Here is a 20,035-nt window from a genome sequence, read left to right as displayed (position 1 = left end):
AGTATAGGGGGATCTTTGTCACAGACCCTATAGTACAGGGGGGTTTTTGTAATTTACCCAAAATTATTTGTCTAAATTTGATAGGTTAGGCTGTCTACAGGGCTCTCCTTACATAACTTATTTCACATAAACTTCTTGCGACAGTACCAAACTTTAAATGATGAATGCATTGCTAGGTGAACTGAGAGCTTGATAGCTCAGGATGTCGAACGTAGTAGGCAGCCAAAGTCTTTTTCATGCGTTTGTTATTGGCCTGAACCCTGATTCATTCGCAGTTTGACCTAAAAATGCATTTTCTATTTTATATACTTCGAAGTTTGAACCCGTTTTAAGGTGCCACATAACATAACAAGTTATTCAGTAAGAAAGTAGGATAGGGTCGCAGTTCTATCATATAGTACCAAATAGACCATATCTTCATTTAGCTAAAATGTGCTTGGATTTGATGCTCATTTGCTGGGAACCCTTTGAGTTATGGTTTTTTCAACTATCATTGACCCGGATGGTTGGACTATTCGGCCTAAAAGCGTTCAGACAGTCAGTTCTGTTTTACTCTTAATCCATTTTTTATTCAAAAATCGTTGATTTGATTAATGATCCATTCAACTTGAACAATGATTTTAATCATTTTTTATTTTTAATTTTTTAAATTTAAGCAAACTATCATTCATTCGAATGGTCAAATTATTGATCTAAGAACTAATGGACAAAGCGATTCCAGTTCTAAGTCAATTTTTAAAACATTGCTAAGGTCCCCAATCTTGAAGGAAACGGGTGATCAGTCCGTGGATCGTCTTTTAAACTACCACCAAGGAAGGCCAGATTGATGGGCCTCCAGGCCATACTAAAAAGCAATTTTAGGCCCACAATCTTGTTGGTCTGACACTTGCCCTGGGCGGAGGGATAACGTATCAATCAGGTGACGACCATTAGGCCACTCTGGATCTAGCGATGCAAATGTGGAAAGCCGATTGAAGAATTTATACAACATCAGGCCCGGCCCAGGTGAGGTCTATTCAAGTTTTAGCAAATGCTAAATCTGAACCTAGGGGTGTCAATTGGACTGAATTTGGTCCAATCCGATCCAGTCCAATGTGAGTCTATTATAAATGGGCCAGGTCCAATTCAATCCAATGAATGTTTTAGATCATTTGAATCGGTCCAATTCAATGTCTGGATCGTCCAATCTATTCAAATTCATTTTGATTTAGATTGGTTTCAACTCAAACCCGGTCCATGAGCACATATATTCTTATCTTATATCAATGGACCAGATATTGGCTTAATCCAACCCAATCCAATATAAATTTGTTACGGACGGACCAGGTCCAATCTAATCTAATAAATATTTTGGACCGGATTGGTCCAATCCAATGTGTCTTGTTGGTCCGTCCAATCTGTCCAAATTGATTTTGGACTGGACGGGGTCCAATCCAAAACCAGTCCATTGACACTCTTTCTGAACCCACCCAAGTTGCAGATCTGAAGTCCAGATCTCTTGTCCACAAGAACTCTATCCACATCTACCCACATAACATTATAGCCACACATAGGGAACATGTCATCCCCTTGGATAAAATTATGCATGGGGAGATGTTTCCAATTCATGGAGGTAGTATGCTGTGGATAGATGTGGGCAAAGTTCTTGTGGGCAGCAGATCCGGAGTCGCAGATCTGCTGGTTACTTATGAGTGGGATTGTTGTTGGGTTCCTAACATGAGCCGGGATATACTAATAACCAAAACTGCCTCAATATTCTTTCAACCACTCGAGATCGGGTACCCACAAGTTGTTTCTACATACCTACCTGCACAGCAGCACCACCACCACTGTGTATTGGGATTTTATTCTTAATGGAGGGGCAAAGAATGACTATTACTTTAAATGGGGGAATACCATTCCAACAGGAATGGGATGAGATTCTGATTCCACCCAACTAAATAGTTGGAATTGAAATAGCCCATTCCGATTCTAATTCCAGACCCTACTCCTGCAAATCAAAGAGAGGCTAATTTCCTTCCTCAACATTATACCCGTGAGTAATATTCATGTGACATTTGACCAATCCATGAAAGAAACAGGTAAAATGATTCATCATGGCAATAGAATTAGAAGTGATGGGCTGATGACCCAGGAATCAGTGCTTTCCTGGGCCCAGAGTTGGACGTTTGCAGGTCGGACAGATTGGGCCAAGCTAGGAATGATCACCTCTAAACTAGGTTGAAAGCATCGGTATTCGGTACAATATGTCTTGTATTAGGTGTATCGTATTGTATTGATAATGTTTGATATACCTATTTAAACGTATTTTCAGGAGTTTATTTATTTTATTTATTAAATAATATAAAATTTATAAAAAAGAAATAAAAAAAACCAAAAAAATAAAAAACACATTGTATAAACCACCGAGATGGCATCGAGACTTTTTTTTTCTTTTGTTTTTTATGCAAGACATGATGATATGATATGCTGCTAATAACAAGTGGGGATGAATGCAATGCTGCCTGAAGTTGTATAATGATTCAGGTGCAACTCACACTGCCTTCTCATGCAGATGAGAAACAGTACAGTAATATTTCATACAGCAATCAGTGCCACAGTTTTATTCTAGTTCAAACAAAACTTCAAACTTCAATTGAATATGTTGTTATGCATTGTGACCAGGGGTGTAAAATGTAAATGAGCCAAGCCAAGCCACACTTTGCACAGTTTGGAAGTAAGTGTGTAATTTGGGATGAATTGGGTGTTTGGGTTGGGAATTTGTTAAAATTTTCTGAATTCTAAAAACTGGTTTTATTTTATCCCTGACTTGGTCTTTTGCCAAAAACCATGCAATCAAACTGTCGATTCATTCAACCTGGACAACAGTTTTGGACATTTCTATATTTTAAATATTTTTTATTTTTAAATTGAAATGGGCCATCCATTTGAACCAAATGATCGAATTACTGACCCAGAAACCAGTGCCAAAGCAGTGGTTCTGAATCTGGATTGGTTTTTAAAACATTGCATTTAGTTGAAAATTTTCAATTTGAACAGCATTGCTTAAATCCTAGAATCCTCATGCTTATATTTTCTTATGTATCTGAGATGCTCATTTTAACTAACAGTCACAGATGATGTAAATTGCCATTACTCATGATTGGTCATATAACCAAATTTATGCCAGATTTGGACTCATAATTTCGCTCTCAAATGCTACAGGGAAGTAGGGGTGTTCACGGGTCGGGTTGCGTCAGTTTGAGTTATTTTTTTTAACCAAGCCAACATAGTCGGTTTACTCATTGACTAAACCAAAACCGACTGACCGTGAAGCAAAACCGACCCAAATATGAAGGGTCAGTTTGGGTCGGTTTATCGGTTTAGTCAGTTTTTATATATATTTTAAAATAAAATATCTAGGGAAAATGACGGTTCAACCCAGGGTCAGAATTTTTAGGCCCAAAGGACATTTGGGGTAGATGCCAGCTCGAAATTGATGCCAATTCACGGGAGAGCATTGGTGTGTAGAGGGGGGGGAGGGGTATTTGACAGTTTGAATGTTTATAGATCTGAAGTGGAAATCAGAAATCTACAAAGGGCCTATCCATACTTTTTCGAAATATCTATATCTAAATATCTATTTATATTTAAGTTTGTTTCTTTTTAGTTTTTATGCAAAATCAAAATATATATTTAAATTGATTAATTTTTTATGCAAAATTGGTTTTTTTTGTCAATATATATATATACAAAAATGAATTTGTATTGGTTTTATGTTTTTAGTTTTTATCATAAATGATAAAAACACAAATAAAATATATCAACATTTAACATATAGGGTAGGGACTAATTAATAATTACTTAAAAATACATGAAAACCAAAACCGAACTAAGTTATCGGTTTATTTTTTCATACAGACTCAAACCGACCAATGATTTTAAAAAACTGACCAACTTGAATTAGATCAGGCCGATTTAATTGATTTGGCCGGTTTGACATTTAATATGAACACCCTTACAGGGAAGCATAACAGAATTACTTTCAGTTAAGGTGATTTCCTTTTTTTTTTTCTGTTTTTATTCCCAGAAAGCAAAATAACGTGGTGTAGTGATTTTGCCTACCAAAAGCAAAAAGTGAAGGAATGGGAAGCTATCAATGAGGCTTGAGCACTCATTTGCTGTTCTGCGTGCTGAGCTTTTTATTTCGTTTTGTTGCACTGGCACTAGTTTGGCCTATCCATCTATGGTCAGCTCTGTGCAAGGCAGGATCATCTACGTAATGATTCCGCTTTTGACTTGATACTTGAAAAGCTGATCTCAGTAAACTTTTATGTTAAATCTTAATTATATTCGTAGTAATATTTCAAAATTAGGATCTCTAAAGCTGTGTTTGGTTTGATAAAATCAGAGAAAAAACAGATTTTAGAATATGCCAAAGCATACCCGAAATATTTCACTCAGTGGTTGTTTGAAAGACTGAAACTACACCAAGTTACAACTAGATCTGTTTATGGGCCGGGTGGCCCGACGGGCCGGCCTGGCCCGACCCCCAGACGGGCTTGAACATGCTTATAGGCCCGCAGGTTTAAAGTCGGGCCAAAAAGCCTGGCCCACAATAAATTGGAGCCGGGCACGGATTTTGTCAAAATAGCCCGGCCCGGCCCGACCTAATATTAAACTTAAAATTAGTTATTTGGTTATGTCCATTTGAATAAATTTTTTTGATTTAAGAATGTAAAATTGTGTTTTAAAATATAAAAGAAAGGGAAAAATACCATCTTGTAGGCCCATTGTTCATTTAAATAGAAAAAAATACTATCTGAATTTTTAATTCTAATTTGAATAGGGAAAATTGTTTTTTTTTTTCAATTAGGTCGGGCTTCAGGCTCGAGCTCGGGTTTTGGGCTTTTTACCAGGGCCGGGCTCGGGCCCAAGTTATAGGCCTGTTGGTTGGGTCGAGCTCGGGCTCGGGCCTAGTATATTTTCATTAGTGACAAGTGAAAGCCCGGCCCGACCCATGAACAGGTCTAATTACAACCGGTGATCAACTTGGTTTGATGTTTGGGTCTGTTTGGTTTGTGAGAATAAGGGTCTAAATTAGAACTATTCCGATTTCAATCGTTGGGTTGGATAGAATTGAAATTCCATTACTATTCCTGATGGGATGACATACCCATATTTGAGGGAATGGTCATTCCTTAACCCTACTTTGAAAATGAAAATCTATTTCAGTTGATCTCGATTTTGATATTGATTTATGTTTGAACTAAACAGAGAAGAGAAATAGACCATTCCAATTCCAATTCTAATTGCAAATCAAATGGACCCTTATTTAAAAAGGAAAAAAAAAACAAATCCTTATTCAACCAAATGGACCCTTACTTAACCCTACTTTGAACTATTATTAAAAAAATAAATCTATGCGAATCGAATTGGGAACTGCTCCTCACACAGGGCGCCTCACAATGACCTCACAGTCACATCCCACCGTGCATTGGGAACATCTCCCGTAAATAATAATACATAAGTACGGAAGATGTTCCCATTGCACGGTGGGATGTGCTTGTAAAGTTGGTGTAAGGTGCCATGAGCATGGTTTTTAAAAACGACCTAGAGACCGAACTGGTCAGGGGTCCGATTACTAGGTCAAACAGTTCGATTGTTTGAGCTGAAAGGTAGGCCTGTTTTGATAAAGAAATAAAAAAAAATGGTCAAAACTGTTCAAACGGTTCGAATGGTTAATCGCTCAAGTCAGCAGTTTGCTGACCAAAATCAACGGTTTTGGGCAAATTTCCAGTTTTGGGGAAAACCAAAACCGGTCACCTGACCAGTTCTCAGTTTTTCCAGTTCGACCGTCTAGTCTGGTCCGTTTTTGAAAACCATGGCCATGAGTGAGGAGCAGATCCGGTCTCATACGAATCACCTATCATGTCTGCTAGAAACTTGCCAAGTGAGTCAACTTTTGAGGAGTTCGGATCTCACACCATCTTCACAAAACATTGCATCCGTGCATTAGGAACATCTTCCCATAAATGATAACATCATGCATAGGAGATGTTCATAATGCACGTCTGCGATGTGCTGTAAAATTGGCGTGAGGCACACTCGACGAATCGGGATCATCTACAAACAAAACACGTTCCAGCCCTCTACGAATATAATCTCACACCACACATCTTATACATGGCGGGTCTGGTGAATCCCAGTCTCATGGTGAAATGTATGGTGTTAGATCAAATTAGTAGAAGGCTGGTACGTGTTTTGTTAGCAGAATATCCCAATTTGCGTCCGATCTAGCTGTTGAGTTATTAAACCTCGTTTCACCAATCGAATCCATCATCTAAAAAGGGACAAAACCATCACTTTTAACTCGGGATTCTCTTTCTCTTTCTCTTTCATTCACGTGGTTTGAACATGGTGGACCCTAATTTAAGGCATCTTCCAAGTTCCAACTTAAAACTTGGATTCAGGGCCTCAAAGAGAGTGATGAGAAGATGAGAGTAGTAGCAGGGAATCGTTGTCCTGAGATTAATTAGTTAACCAATTTTCTGTTTGATTTTATTGTCTGAATGTATGCGAATAATGGATTAGTGGATTTCTGTTCTCTTGCCTCGTTACATGTTTTAATATTTGAAATCCTGAATCAAGCTCTGAATATTTCCTGGTGGTGCTATCTTAATTATTCTGTAGATGATCGATTTAATTTGATTGAGGTGATACCTATGTATTAAAGCCCCGTTTGGTTTACGGGAATAGGGTCTGGAATCAGAATTAGAATAAATTATTCTGTTTGATTGAATAGAATCGAAAATAGTGACTCAATCCACAAGCCGATCCAACCCAAAAAAGGAGGTCATGGCTCATATCTAATGGCCCGAACCAAAAGGTCATGGTTGACAGCTGCAGTATCACCTATTTTCAAACCAATGTTGATCCAAGCAATTGAATCATTCAAGTCATTTGAACCAAAACTCAAATCTATATTTTTGGTGAAAAAAACATCGATTTGGTCAAAGAATAGATCAACCCTAACCTGAATATTTAGGGCTAGGGTCTATCCTTTACCAATCCAAGACAAAGCTGGTCCAACCTGAAATGACCCAATAAAATACCTTGGCCCAACATGAACCCAATATGACCCAATCCGATTGCCAGGTCTAAGTGTCTAACTCCACCCATTGTTATTCAAAGTTCTGTCTTTACAATTTCTGTCATAATGCTGTTATTCCATATTTCACTTCGGTGTTTTGAATTATTATTAGGGGGTCGCAAGAGAATGCAGTGACAATGGTTGCAGCATATGTCCGATACAATACCTCCTCTATCCTTAGATGAAGATCCCAATTAGATGAAATTTTATCTCTATATTTTTTTTCTTTTTACCAAAAAAATGTTGCAATTATCTAAGGCTTGAAATTAATTCAAACTATGCTCCTTGATATATCCATATAATTACAATTTTCTTGAAAGGTGTTCATAGGATCATATTGTTATTTTGTTAGAGATACAAATGGATTGAATCGGATATAGGTAGATACAAATTTGATTCATTTTTATTTGAATCGGAATCAAGTTTGGATCACAATCGAATATTGAATAGTATATATAAGTTGAATTAAAAATTATCAAAATAATATATAGCATTAACAAATGAACTGAAAACGACTTGTAAAATTAGTTGATAATTATTTTTATGAAACTTGAATCTATAAAAAAATAATGAAAAACATTATTCAAATCAACTCTATTAATAGATACAATGGCTCAGTTTGGAAAGAGTACAAATGCAAATATGTACAGTACAAATACATACAAAATATAAGGTTTTGCACTCTGCATATTTGCATTTGTACTCCTTCTATAAAAAAAAAAAGAACAAAGGTATCTTGGTCAATGGCAACTTCCCCCGTCTCAAAATCCAAAAAAATAAAAAAAAATAGGTACTTATCCATATTTTTTTATAATTGGATCAATTATACACCCCTATACTACCATCAATCAGTTTTAAGTATATATGCTCATATATACTTATACTTTATATTGGCTCAATTTAGAAGGAGTACAAATGCAAATATGCAGAGTGCAAAACCTTATATTTTGTATGTATTTGTATATAAGGTTTTGCACTCTGCATATTTGCATTTGTACTCCTTCTAAATTGAGCCAATATAAAGTATAAGTATATATGAGCATATATACTTAAAACTGATTGATGGTAGTATAGGGGTGTATAATTGATCCAATTATAAAAAAATATGGATAAGTACCTATTTTTTTTTTTTTTTTTGGATTTTGAGACGGGGGAAGTTGCCATTGACCAAGATACCTTTGTTCTTTTTTTTTTATATTTATGTGGGGTTGATGGAAAATTTATTCCCATCTCCCAGATGGATAAGTAACTTTCCCATATGGACTCCAGATCTATTGCCCAGGAGAACTCTGCCCACATCTCCCCACAACACACAACCCCCATGAATTGGGAACATCTCCCCCTGCATAATACTATGTAGGAGGATGAGATGTTCTCCATGTGTGGCTGTGATGTTATGTGGGTAGACATGAGCAGAGTTTGTGTGGGCAGGAGATCCAGACTCCCATACGGAGGGAAGTTGCTAATACTTGGATGAGACAAAATTGCCCATTTTTAATAATGATTTTCTATGGTTGAAACAATCATTATCTTATTTACCTAGTAAACAAAAGAACATAGACAAATATACTTACCTTGGTAAGGGTTTCCTGTCTGGGTAAGTAACTTCCTAAAAAGTGAACGGGCCTTAATTGAATCGGTTTCACACAATGAGATACTATTTGCATCCCTAGCTTGTGTTGAGCATCTTTGCCTAATACTGTATAAGTTCTTCAAATCAGGTCTAAAATATGACACTCCTAATGTATTGCATAAAAATTGTGCATCCCGAGTCTTTGAACACCGATGTTCACTTATTTAATTGTTGGTTTAATATTTCAAAAATAAATATATCAGAAGGGGTCTTAATGTTTAATTTTTTTTTTGTACAAAGGAGAAGAAACTACACGCAAGTCACTAACAGTTAAATAAGGAATTTGGATTTGGTCCTCACAAAATTATTCTCACAGCTTTTTACAACCATGCATTAAAATCATATCCGTACTCGTATGTTTTTATTGATGGAGAAATATTCCCAATGCACAATGTAAGGGGATGTGAGGATGAAATCTGAATTCCTAATAACATAACACATCATAATTCACAACGGGCACCCAGGACACAAATTAATTTTAACTTCATTCATTGGCTAGCTAGTCAGCAGCCCTGTTACCTTCTCTAAGAATATGAGAGATTTTTACTTTCAGCCATCTATTTCTCTCGATGGCAAGGCATAAAACCCCAAGTATTTAATGTTTCGGTGACAGTGAAAACCGATACGTATCGTACTTTGAACCATGTTATGAAATATGAAGTATAAACTCGATGGAAAAGAATGAAATATGCCTTTCTTTTTTTAAAGCCAAAAATTTGCTTAACAATTTTTTGGTTAATTGATTTTGGAAGGCAAATGATCTTTTGATTTACTGAAATGAGAGCAAATTTTTTTCAGCAAAAAATTAAAAAAAAAAAGTGAAGGAAGAATTTTCTACTTTTTTAGCCAACAAGTGATAACTGTGCCTAACATCATGGCGTCATGGCCATACAAAATTCATACACAGTGGACCCACCACCGCCATTATATGGGTCCCACGTTCAGACAAACTGTGACTCGTTTGTAACTAATTTTTAAAGGATGCATAAATAAAAACAAGGGGTCAGTTGCTGAATTCTCCCCTACAATTTGACAATTGCAATCACTTTCCTAAACTTAAACTTTTTGATACAGTTGCAAGTTAATTCCTTTCTTTGATTCCTCTAATAAGAGATACAAAAATGTTTAAAATACCTATGCAATTATTATTGAGGCTGGTTTATATAAAACAACAACAATAACAACAACAACAATAATAATAATAATAATAATAATAATAATAATAATAATAATAATAATAATAATAATAATAATAATAAAAGAACTTAGGCTCAGTTTGGAAGGAGTATAAATGCAAATATGTAGAGTATAAAATCTTATGTTTTGTATTATTTGCATTTGTACTCTTTCAAACTGATCCTTAGGGGGTGTTCTTTTTTAGATTTTGAGAGGGGGAAAAGTTGGTTTCCATTGACTAATAATCCATTGTTCTTTTTTCAGATTAATGTGGGGATCAGGAAAAGATTATTTTTCTATGTATCACTTATCATCTCCTAAGTGGATAAATAACTTTCCCACCAAGGAGGAAGTTGCCAACACTTGAATGGGACAAAAATGCCCCTTTAATAATTGACTTTTATGGCTAAAATGGTCATTGCCTTTTTTTACTTGGGAAATAAAAGAGCATGGGTAAAATACATCTGCCCGGGTAAGTGTTTCCCAATAAAAGCATACCTAGGTAATTGCATTTACCTGGATAAGTAACTTATTGAAAAGCGAATGGGCCCTTAAAATTGTAGCTTTACTTGTGAGCAGTTGATATAAAGGACAAATTTAGAAAATAAATCAATTTTAGAAAAGAGATTATGGAAAGACTTGGGCCAGCAATTCATATGAAGGGAAGATTTGAAAAAAAAAACATTTTGGTGAAAAGTAACTAACTGTATGGTATTTTGAACATTTTTATGTTTCTTTTTAGAGTATTTTAACAAAAGAGGGTCTACTTTCCAGTTGCAACTATGTGACAAAGTTTAGGGAAAGTGATTGCAATTATCAAACTTCAGGGAGGTTTTAGCAATTTACCATAATAAAAAAAATAAGGCTAAAAAAGAGCTGAAAAAATGAAAATTAAAAAAAAAGATAAAAACAGCTTTATTTTCTTAAAATAGATTTCCTTCGCCCTAATAATTTATTTTATCCAAATAAGTTAACTGTTTATTTTAATCTTAATGGGTAACACACTACCAGTTTCACCTTTTCCAAATATTTTATAAACTGAGAACTGAAAAGCACTCAAATGAAATGTGAATGGGTGAAGGGTTTCCGTCCTAAGTCCTATAAATCCAAGACTGGAGGGGCTCATCAGAACACCAAACCAGGGAAACAGAGAGGGATAGAGCTTGGCTAGAGATTGAGAGAAACAGAGAGGAGAGAGTAGATCTGCAGGTTTCTGTTTGGTAAGAAGATGGAGGGGAAGTGTGTAAAGGGAGCTCTGGTGATGATCATGGTGGTTGGGCTGGTTGCAGGGCAGACAACAGCAGATTCTTTCAAGGATTGTTACGTCAAATGCTTCCTTCTCTGTCTCATCACACCAAACACCACCGCCTTGTCTTGTTCTTGGCAATGTCTGAAGGAATGTATCACTCCCCCCTTTCTTTCTGATGATGCCCATTACTACTGCAGTCTTGGTTGTGCTTCATCTCTCTGTACCAATCTCAGCACCAAGAAGAAACCAGGTAGAGAAACCCCTCCCCCCCCCCCCCCCCTCTCTCTCTCTCTTTCTCTCTTTCTCATGTTCTTCTCTTTGCTTTCATTTTGCAGGTGCAGAGGATGTGGAAGGCTGTGTGAACGGCTGCTCTCGGATGTGCAGGAAGAAGTACTAGTCCTAGTCTCCAGACTCTCTCCACTGTGAGCTTGAGGTCTTGAATGATTTGTTTTATTACATAGAAATATAGAGGAAGGACTGATGAAGATGCCAATTTCAGTTTTTATCTGTTTGTCTGTGACTCACAAACTTTAAATAAAGAATGTAAGCACGCAGCGCCAAGTATGGTTTGTCTTATTGGTGGCCTTTTGGCTTTTGCCCCAAAGAAAAAATTCCATTGAGACATGAGGGGTCACGGATGCCAGTCTGACATTAAAAGCCAAAAAAGAAACAGTCTCTGGTTTTTGCTTGTCTAAGAGTCAGAGATCACCCGTGATTGTCAAGCTGGTTGCTGATTTTCAATGTTTGCGAGTGACGAGAGAGAGAGAGAGAGAGAGGCACGCGTAACCAGCACCAATCAGAATGAGCAGGCTCCCCGCTCCCCACTATTGTTCAATTTAATTTGGAGGATTGAGACCTAGAATTGATTGGGTCACAGTTCTACCGGGGCCCGGGGGGGGGGGTGTCTTGGACTGGTCCAAGATATTTATTGGATTGGATTGGACCTGATCCATTTGTAATGAATTTTTATTGAACGCTGCCCCCTCCATTGACATAAGATAAGAGTATGAATGTCAATAGACCGGGTCAAGGATTAACTGAACGCTTTAGCTGTTCAATGGACTGAAACTAATGATGAGGTTTCACACTAGTATTACATACATGGAACCTGCAACTTTTATAATGAGGCCTATAAATTTAATACTGACATGGAACCTCATCATTGATTCCATAGCGTGCTGAACAGCTAAAGCATTCAACTAATCCAAATTTCAATGGATCAAGTTTAGATTGAATCCAATTTAAATATTTTGGACGGTTTAGACATTGCATTGGACCTGTCCAAAATGGTGGTATAAAGTAGTTATTGAATTGACTTGGACCTGATCTATCTATAATGGATTCATACTGGATTGAATCGGATTAGATCAATATCCGATCCATTGCCAGCCCTACTCGTGATTTCTTTGATGGGTATGGAAAAAACTTGAATGATAGGCCCCGCGCTGACAATTGCGGGTCCTGTTACTCTCCAAACAAAAACTGCTCTCTACTCTCTTAGTTCTCTTAATACAAAGTTTGTAGAACGTGGGAATCCTTCCCTAACTCAAACCCACTAAACCTGGAAAAAAAAAGTCTCTCTGTGTGACGCATTAATCCATTTGAACTCCGTACAATAATAACAGTGGTAGAGACATGGCAGTATGAACTAAATCACATGGAGAGAGACAGTGGACAGCAGTGCCAAAGTTATCTGTATTGACCTTAACCTAAGGGTGTCAATGGGCCGGTTTTGGATTGGACCCCATCCGGTCCAAAATCAATTTGGATGGATTGGACTGACCAGTAAGACATATTGGATTGGATCAATTTAGTCCAAAATATTTATTAGATTGGATTGGGTTGGATTAAGACAATATCTAGTCCATTAAACAGACTAGACACGTCAGACATTAAATTGGACCAGTCCAAAATATTTATTGGATTGGATTGAATCTAATCCATTTATAATAAACTCACATTGGACTAGATCAGATTGGACCAAATCCAGTCCAATTGACACCCCTATCTTAACCCACCAGGGGTGTGCTATGGTCCAAGATTTGGATTCATGTTTAGGCTTGGCTGAACAAAATAGGGTTAGAATGAAGTGGAAATTCATTGTGTGGTAGGGCCCTGATTCTATCCAACTGCCCACCACCGACACCCCTTCCGAGCTGAGTTTAGAAGAGAGCCAGAAACCATGCTTTTTTGGTGCCTTCAGTTGGAGGACTGGGTTAAGGGACAGTTTTGGTTGTTGTGTGTCTTTGCTCTTTGGTTCATATAACATCAGAGTTTCAGAAAACGAATACCCACCATTAACGGGTCTTCCTTATAGTAGTTTTTTCTTCATTCTTGAGTTCGGATTTCCTCCTCACAAAATTGGTTTACATACTCACTTTACAGCCCTTGCAGCCGTACATCGGGAATATTTTCGTACATGTTTGTTTTAATTTATGGGTGTTTATAGTGCATGGCTGCAAGAGCTATGAAGTGGGTACAAGAACCACTTGATTTTCTGTCTAAATTTGACAATCTGGGTTGTTAATAGGCTCCATGTTCCTTTGTAATAGTACACTGACAGCCCAAGCTTGTTGAAATGGATAGCCAAAGTTTTCTTCCACAGGAAGATCACAGGCAAGGTCTTTACTCTTTGGTCAGTTATTCACTCCATCCCAACGAGGATTCTATTTGGGGGGGTTTGCTTCTAGCAAAGAAGCATGGTTTTTAAAATCGGATTAGACCGGATGGTTGGACCAAAAAACCGAGAACTGGTCAGTTGAATGGTTTTGTTTTTTTTTTAAATCGGATATTTACAAAAAAAATGTTGATTTAGTCAGCAAACCATTGTTAGTTTTTTGTCAGAATGGAGAAGTTCATTCTCTGGGTCGGTTTTAAAAACCATGCAAAGAAGCAAAAATTCTGATTTTGGAACAAGTTTATTTTCTACCTTATCTCCAAGCATTTTTGTTTATAATTTTTAAGGATCAAAATTTCGATACAATAGACCCGTATTGGATGTATTGTATTGGCACCTTTCCAAAATACACCTGACATACGCAGCCTAAATCAGGAGGATTTGGGTCCACAAACTTTGGATCCAATCGTAATTGGGTTCAATCTAGGCCATACATACAAATCCTGATTTTAATCAGGTCGATTTCTCCAATTAACAGATTAACAATAAAAAATAAACATTTAAGTATATGGATTTTAAAATTTATAAGAGGGAAGAAAGTAAATCCACTTCTTTCTTTCATCTCCAATTGACGTGTCTGTTTGGACTTGTTTCAGAGTTATTTTCCCGATAATGCTTTAAAGCATGGTTTTTTAAAACGAATAGGTGATCGAACCGGTGAGGGGTTTGGTTACTGGTTCGAACGGTCCGATCATTTGACCCAAATGGCCGGTCCATTTTGTCAAAAAAATAAAATAAAAAAATTAAAAAATTGGAAAACGGTCAAAACCGTTCTAACGATTAACCAGCCGGTTCAATGGTTTGTTGATCAAAATCAACGGTTTTGAGGGAAAAAGCGGTTTTGGAGAAAAATGGATGACCGGTTCCCGGTTTTTCCGGTCCGGTCTGATTTTGAAAACAGTGCTTTAAAGTTTAGAAATTGCATATGAATGCCTTTAAATTTGAATTATTGTTGGCTCTAGCTAAAACAAAATTTAACTTCTGCTAAGAAAAACAAACTATCGTCATTAAGCAGTCATTAGCCTTTCCACAGAAAAGAAAAAAGGAAATTGACAACTACAAATCTGTACAAATCCTCACCTTTTGGCTTTACTCTTAAAAACCCACCTGGAAATTAAAAGTTAGGGGGCATTTTTTTGGATTTTGAGAGGGGGGAAAGTTGGTCAATGGGATTTTGGTTCCAATTGACCAAGAATCACACGTTTCTTTTTTCAGCTTTATGGGAGGACAAAGGAAAGTTTATTTTTTTGGGTACCACTTACCTAAATGGGTAAATAACTTTCCAAAGAAAGTTACCAACACTTAAATGAGACAAAAAATGCCCATTTAATAATGAATTTCTATGATTAAAATGGTCATTTCCTTATTTACCTGGGAAATAAAAGAACATAGATAAATGCACTTAAGGGGGTAAGTGCTTCCTAGGAAAAACTTACTCTGGTAATTGTATTTACCTGGATAAATAACTTACCGAAAAGTAAACAGGGCCAGTTAAACCCTTGAAGATTCATGCAAAATTTTCTTTAAATAATAATTTTAATTGAACAGGCTCATTATATCAATGTGGGTATTTACTTACAAGTCTTTTAGATAGCCCATCCCTATGGCAAGATTTTAGTTGATTAATTAGTTTTTTTTGGAAGGAATACTCAACCATCTGATCTTCTTGACAGTATATGAATATTATCAGGGCTCAAAAGAAGAGCAAAAAGTAGAAACAGAAAAGCAGGTGTTCAGGCCAAATGGTGCGAATGCATTGCTTCACCCTCTGCACAGAGCAAAATGTGTTGATTCTTGAGACTAGGCAGTTTTGTTTTCTAAAAATAGATCAAACTACTCTTACATCCTGTAACCACCTCAAATTCATCATGATGAGCACACTAAAACGTGAGGGAGGAGATGGTGAGATTCAATTTCTTATAAATTCAGTCATTGTTCAAGAGTGAGAGGAAAGGACATAGGCTTCAGAGTTGCAGAGAAGAGTCATCAGCTAGCTAGGGTTTGATTTGCTTTGTTGATGGAGATGGAGGATAAGGGTATGATGAGGGCACTAGTGGTGATGGTTGTTGTGGTGGGCATGCTTGCAACCACAGCAACCTCTCAGTCTCAGACTTTTAGCGGTTGTTACCTGCCATGCATCAATTCCTGTATTTCCACAGGACAGTCCAACATATTGTTGTGTTCTTGGAATTGTTTGTTGCACTGCATTCCAACCTCTCCTGGTGATCCCCATTCCTACTGCAACTTGGGTTGTGCATATTCCATGTGCTCCAAACTCAGTACTGAGCAAAACCCTGGTAACAAATCTCTCTCTCTCTCTCTCTCTCTCTCTCCTGAAGATTGATTGGTTTGATATTTTGCAGCTGCAGAAGAAGTGGAAGGCTGTGTCAACAATTGTTCTCAGACATGCAGTCAGAATTAACCCAGCTGCTTCTATGACTGGTCAAAAATAAAAAGATGAAGAACTGCAGGATAGGATAGGGTTGGTTTCTGTATTGTTTCTTTGATCACCAAATTGTAATGAATTACTCATCACCATGAACAAGATGGTTGACAATGAATAAAGTTCTACCAAACCTCCACAGACTCAGTACAGATCCCATACACTTGACGCCTTATACTAAATTCAATGAAAAATCATCAAAATACAAAAAACAGAAGGATTCAAACTGATAGGAAATAAAGGAAAATTTATTCATTAATTTTAACCATCCTTTGCACCGCACTGATGGATGTATAACCAGCTAGCATTGTATTAATTAAGGCTTGAAACTTTTATTTTTATCATATTGACGTTTCCTGGCAGTAAAAATAAACTCAGGAATGTAGAATGTAATTGGCAAAATCCGATTAGAAACACTAAAAAGATAAATTACATATCGAGTGCAATGGGTTTATTAATTTTACCAGTCAACAAGGGAAAGAATGTATTGGGGCAAAGTGATGTAATTTTAATTGTATTAATTCTTATATTCTGTTGTTTTTAGTCGAGGTAAGCAATCTTGTAATAATCCTATGCTTTTAATCATCTTGAGTATACAATTAACACTTCCAATTGTTGCTTAAAAGATCTATCCAATATAACTTTAGCTAGCAATTTTATTTAAGAAAAAACAGTTGATCTCACCTCACGAAATGAAAAAGTTAGGGGTTTTAGCAATTTCGTAATTATGTTTTCTTTGATGTTTGTGGCTTTGTTGTATTTCTCGTCTCCTCACCAGATTAGAGTAGTGTATTTCACCTTTCCAGTTTCCACCTATGTTGCATGCCGATAAATCGGAAACCAACATATATCGGCTGATACAAACCGATATGTATCAATACATTAGAAAATGGTTACATCATCATTTCTTAAAAAAATGTTAGATTCAGCATCTCTCCTCTTTTTATATGAAACAGAAATATAAAATCGATCTTGACCATAAAATGCACATGGCACACTCTCACATGTTCTGGGGTTTGAGGCTTGTTAGTGCCGAAGACATCAAGAGCTTGGTTTGCTGTCCACAAGACGCTACAGTTGCGCATTTCAAATACAACCCCACCATGACAACAAATTTGAGGTGTGTGTAGAGATATACTATCAACCCTATCCCAACAAGCCACTGCAGCCTCACTCACATTATGGGGAGATGTTCCCAATGTACACTTGCAATGGCTGGTAGCTTGGGATGTTGTTGACACCTTGTGATAGCTGATCCGAACTCTTGAGGTGGGTCCTCAACAGCACTTTTTTTTTCTTCTTTAAAATTAATTGAACTATGCATATAATAGAACCGACTTATATAACCATTTTCCTTTTTTTTCCAAATGAAATCAAAGAATGCAAATATGTGATTAGGGATGGCAATGCTAGCAAATATTACAGGTTGCTGCACGTCTAAGATCGATGCTTGGAGTCTTGGACCAAGAAGGATGGTCACATTATGTGGGCATGGCTCAGTTTGGAAGGAATACAAATACACATACATACAAAATAACACAAAATACAAGGTTTTGTATTATATATATATATATATATATATATATATATATATATATATATATTTGTATTTGCATTCCTTTCAAATGGAGCCTAAGGTTCAAAGTATGGACACTTATTGGGCATATAAAAAGGTTCATACTTTTTACTTTTTAAGCTTATTAGGTTTAACAATGGATTAATGGAAATTCGTTATAATTATTTTTAATGTATTAAATCTATTTTAACTCTATGTGGTATATATATCGGTGACCCTGAAAGCCTCGATGTGTGTTATTTGATATGCATCAATACGCTGCAATATTTTAAATCTTGTTTATGGTTTAGTATTTCCATTTTCTTTTGGGAAAGGAAAGGTAATAAGTTTTACATCATGAATCAATGTAAAACCCCATCAAGCATAAAGTTTTAAATCAATAGTCGATGTATAACTTTACATTTTTTTATCACATTTTTCAAAATGTAACGTTTACTTATTATACGGTTCAGTGTAAAACGTCATCAGTGTACTTTTACACTGGATCCAAACGAAACCTTACGGTTTGATAGCTAAAGTGACAAGACAGAAGAGAACCAATCATAGCACCTTCATATTTTATTTTATTATTGAACAATCATAGCAATAACAAGAGTCAAATACTAATGCTTCTTGCATGTCTCAGAGCAAGTATTGACGCAGGCCTCCACTTCTCCTACAGCTGCAAAATATTATCAAGCATGTGAGTGAGAAAAAGTTATCAACAGAGTGAGAGAGAGAGAGAGATCATACCAGGGTTTTGCTTAGTACTGATGTTGGAGCACTTGGAACATGCACAATCCAAATTGCAGCGGTAAAGGGAATCAGTCGGAGCAATTGAAATGCACTGTTTCAAGCAACTTACAGCACAAGGTACGGGGGTCTGTTTGGTAACAACACAGGCGGCAAAGCATTTCACGTAACATTGTGGGAAAGAGGCAGATACAGTGGTTGCAAGCAGGGACAAGGCCAACACCATAACTGCCCTCATACCATTACCCTTCATCTTCATTCTTAAAAGTATTAAACAAAACATGAAACTTGCCTGCAACTCGGAATTAACTCTATTCTGCTCTCTTCATCTCTTCAACCAGAACTAGATTTATAGTAAGTTGAACCTGGTTATCCAATGTGCTCATTAATTTCTGGTCCCCGGATATACGAGTAAGATGAACCATTTTTAGAAAATAGAGCTGCTTAGCCTTAATTAAGGGTCGGCACTTTTTGTCATGTTTAAGAGGAAGAGGTCAAGTAAAGCACTAGTGTCAGTGAGAAATGAAATAATGGAACTGTTGCAGGGTAAAAACCATAGGAAATTTGGCCCCAACCACTGTTCTTTGTTTCCTTTTTCTCTTTTCTTTTGAGCCCAAATGATAATATACTATCAATTATCAAACAAGTGTTTCTTTTGTACTTGGGACCTGTTTGGTAGGGCTTCAACATTATTCCAACAGCTTCTGAAATAGTCTCATTGAGATGAAAATTAATCCACTTATAAACATGTATTTTTGGCTTTTTGGATTTTTCACCAAACATGGCTTGAGGGCTTTTAGTACTGTAGCCGTCCAAGGCCTATCTTGCAATGCTAAAAGTCATTGCGTTAAAGCTAAAGCCCTCTGGAATGGGCACTTAATTAAACTTTTTGAAGCTTTAGATTCAGTGTTTATTGATGTATTTTTGGGTTTTAATACAAGTATTTTGGTTCATCCATGTGCATGATAATCACCGTATCCATACATTTATTAAGTGTATCTTCTTGATATATATATGCATGCTTTTAAAAATATTGCCTTTCTAATATTACCTTTTGTTTTACTATTCTTGCTTTTACGCTTTAACTTTTCAAACTCTTCTGTCTTGTGACTTGTGTCCTTCATGTCCAACTGTGGTTTTATAAAGAATTAGTGTAGGCAGTATTATTTAAAGGGTTAACTACTTACACGGTTTTGAAAATGGATCGGATCGGATGGTCGGACCGGTTGATCAGACTCAGTTGGGCAATCGGTTCTATTTCACCCTAAAATTGTTGTTGGGTCAGAAACAGAGTTGAATTGGTTAGAAATCCGTTGACCGGGCAGTTGAACTATCGATCCGTTGACCTTGACTACGGTTTTTGGTCATTTTTTATTTTTTAATTTAGAACAGGCCATTTATTCAAATTGGATGATTG

At 36.6% G+C, this 20,035-nt stretch overlaps 1 protein-coding gene across 1 annotated transcript; it reads left to right on the top strand.

The window, feature by feature from the left end:
* Window positions 1–11,009: 11,009 nt before the first annotated feature.
* On the top strand, window positions 11,010–11,766 carry LOC104592260 (thionin-like protein 2). Its single transcript, XM_010251525.3, has 2 exons — window positions 11,010–11,440; window positions 11,526–11,766. Exons 1-2 carry the CDS (start codon window positions 11,170–11,172, stop codon window positions 11,585–11,587), a joined length of 333 nt encoding a protein of 110 aa, XP_010249827.1. The 5' UTR covers window positions 11,010–11,169; the 3' UTR covers window positions 11,588–11,766.
* Window positions 11,767–20,035: the final 8,269 nt, after the last annotated feature.

The sequence above is a fragment of the Nelumbo nucifera genome, chromosome 8, assembly GCF_055504915.1.
Source record: "Nelumbo nucifera cultivar China Antique chromosome 8, China Antique-T2T, whole genome shotgun sequence".
NCBI classification, from domain to species: Eukaryota; Viridiplantae; Streptophyta; class Magnoliopsida; order Proteales; family Nelumbonaceae; genus Nelumbo; species Nelumbo nucifera.
Note: the sequence above shows the minus strand (reverse complement) of the source record. Positions and strands in the feature narration are given on the sequence as shown.

Excerpts from the sequence above, each read along its gene's own strand:
- LOC104592260 (XM_010251525.3), top strand. The coding sequence starts at position 11,170 with ATGGAGGGGAAGTGTGTAAAGGGAGCTCTGGTGATGATCATGGTGGTT. Across the intron at positions 11,441-11,525 it reads CAGCACCAAGAAGAAACCAG|GTGCAGAGGATGTGGAAGGC; the intron begins GTAGAGAAACCC and ends TTCATTTTGCAG.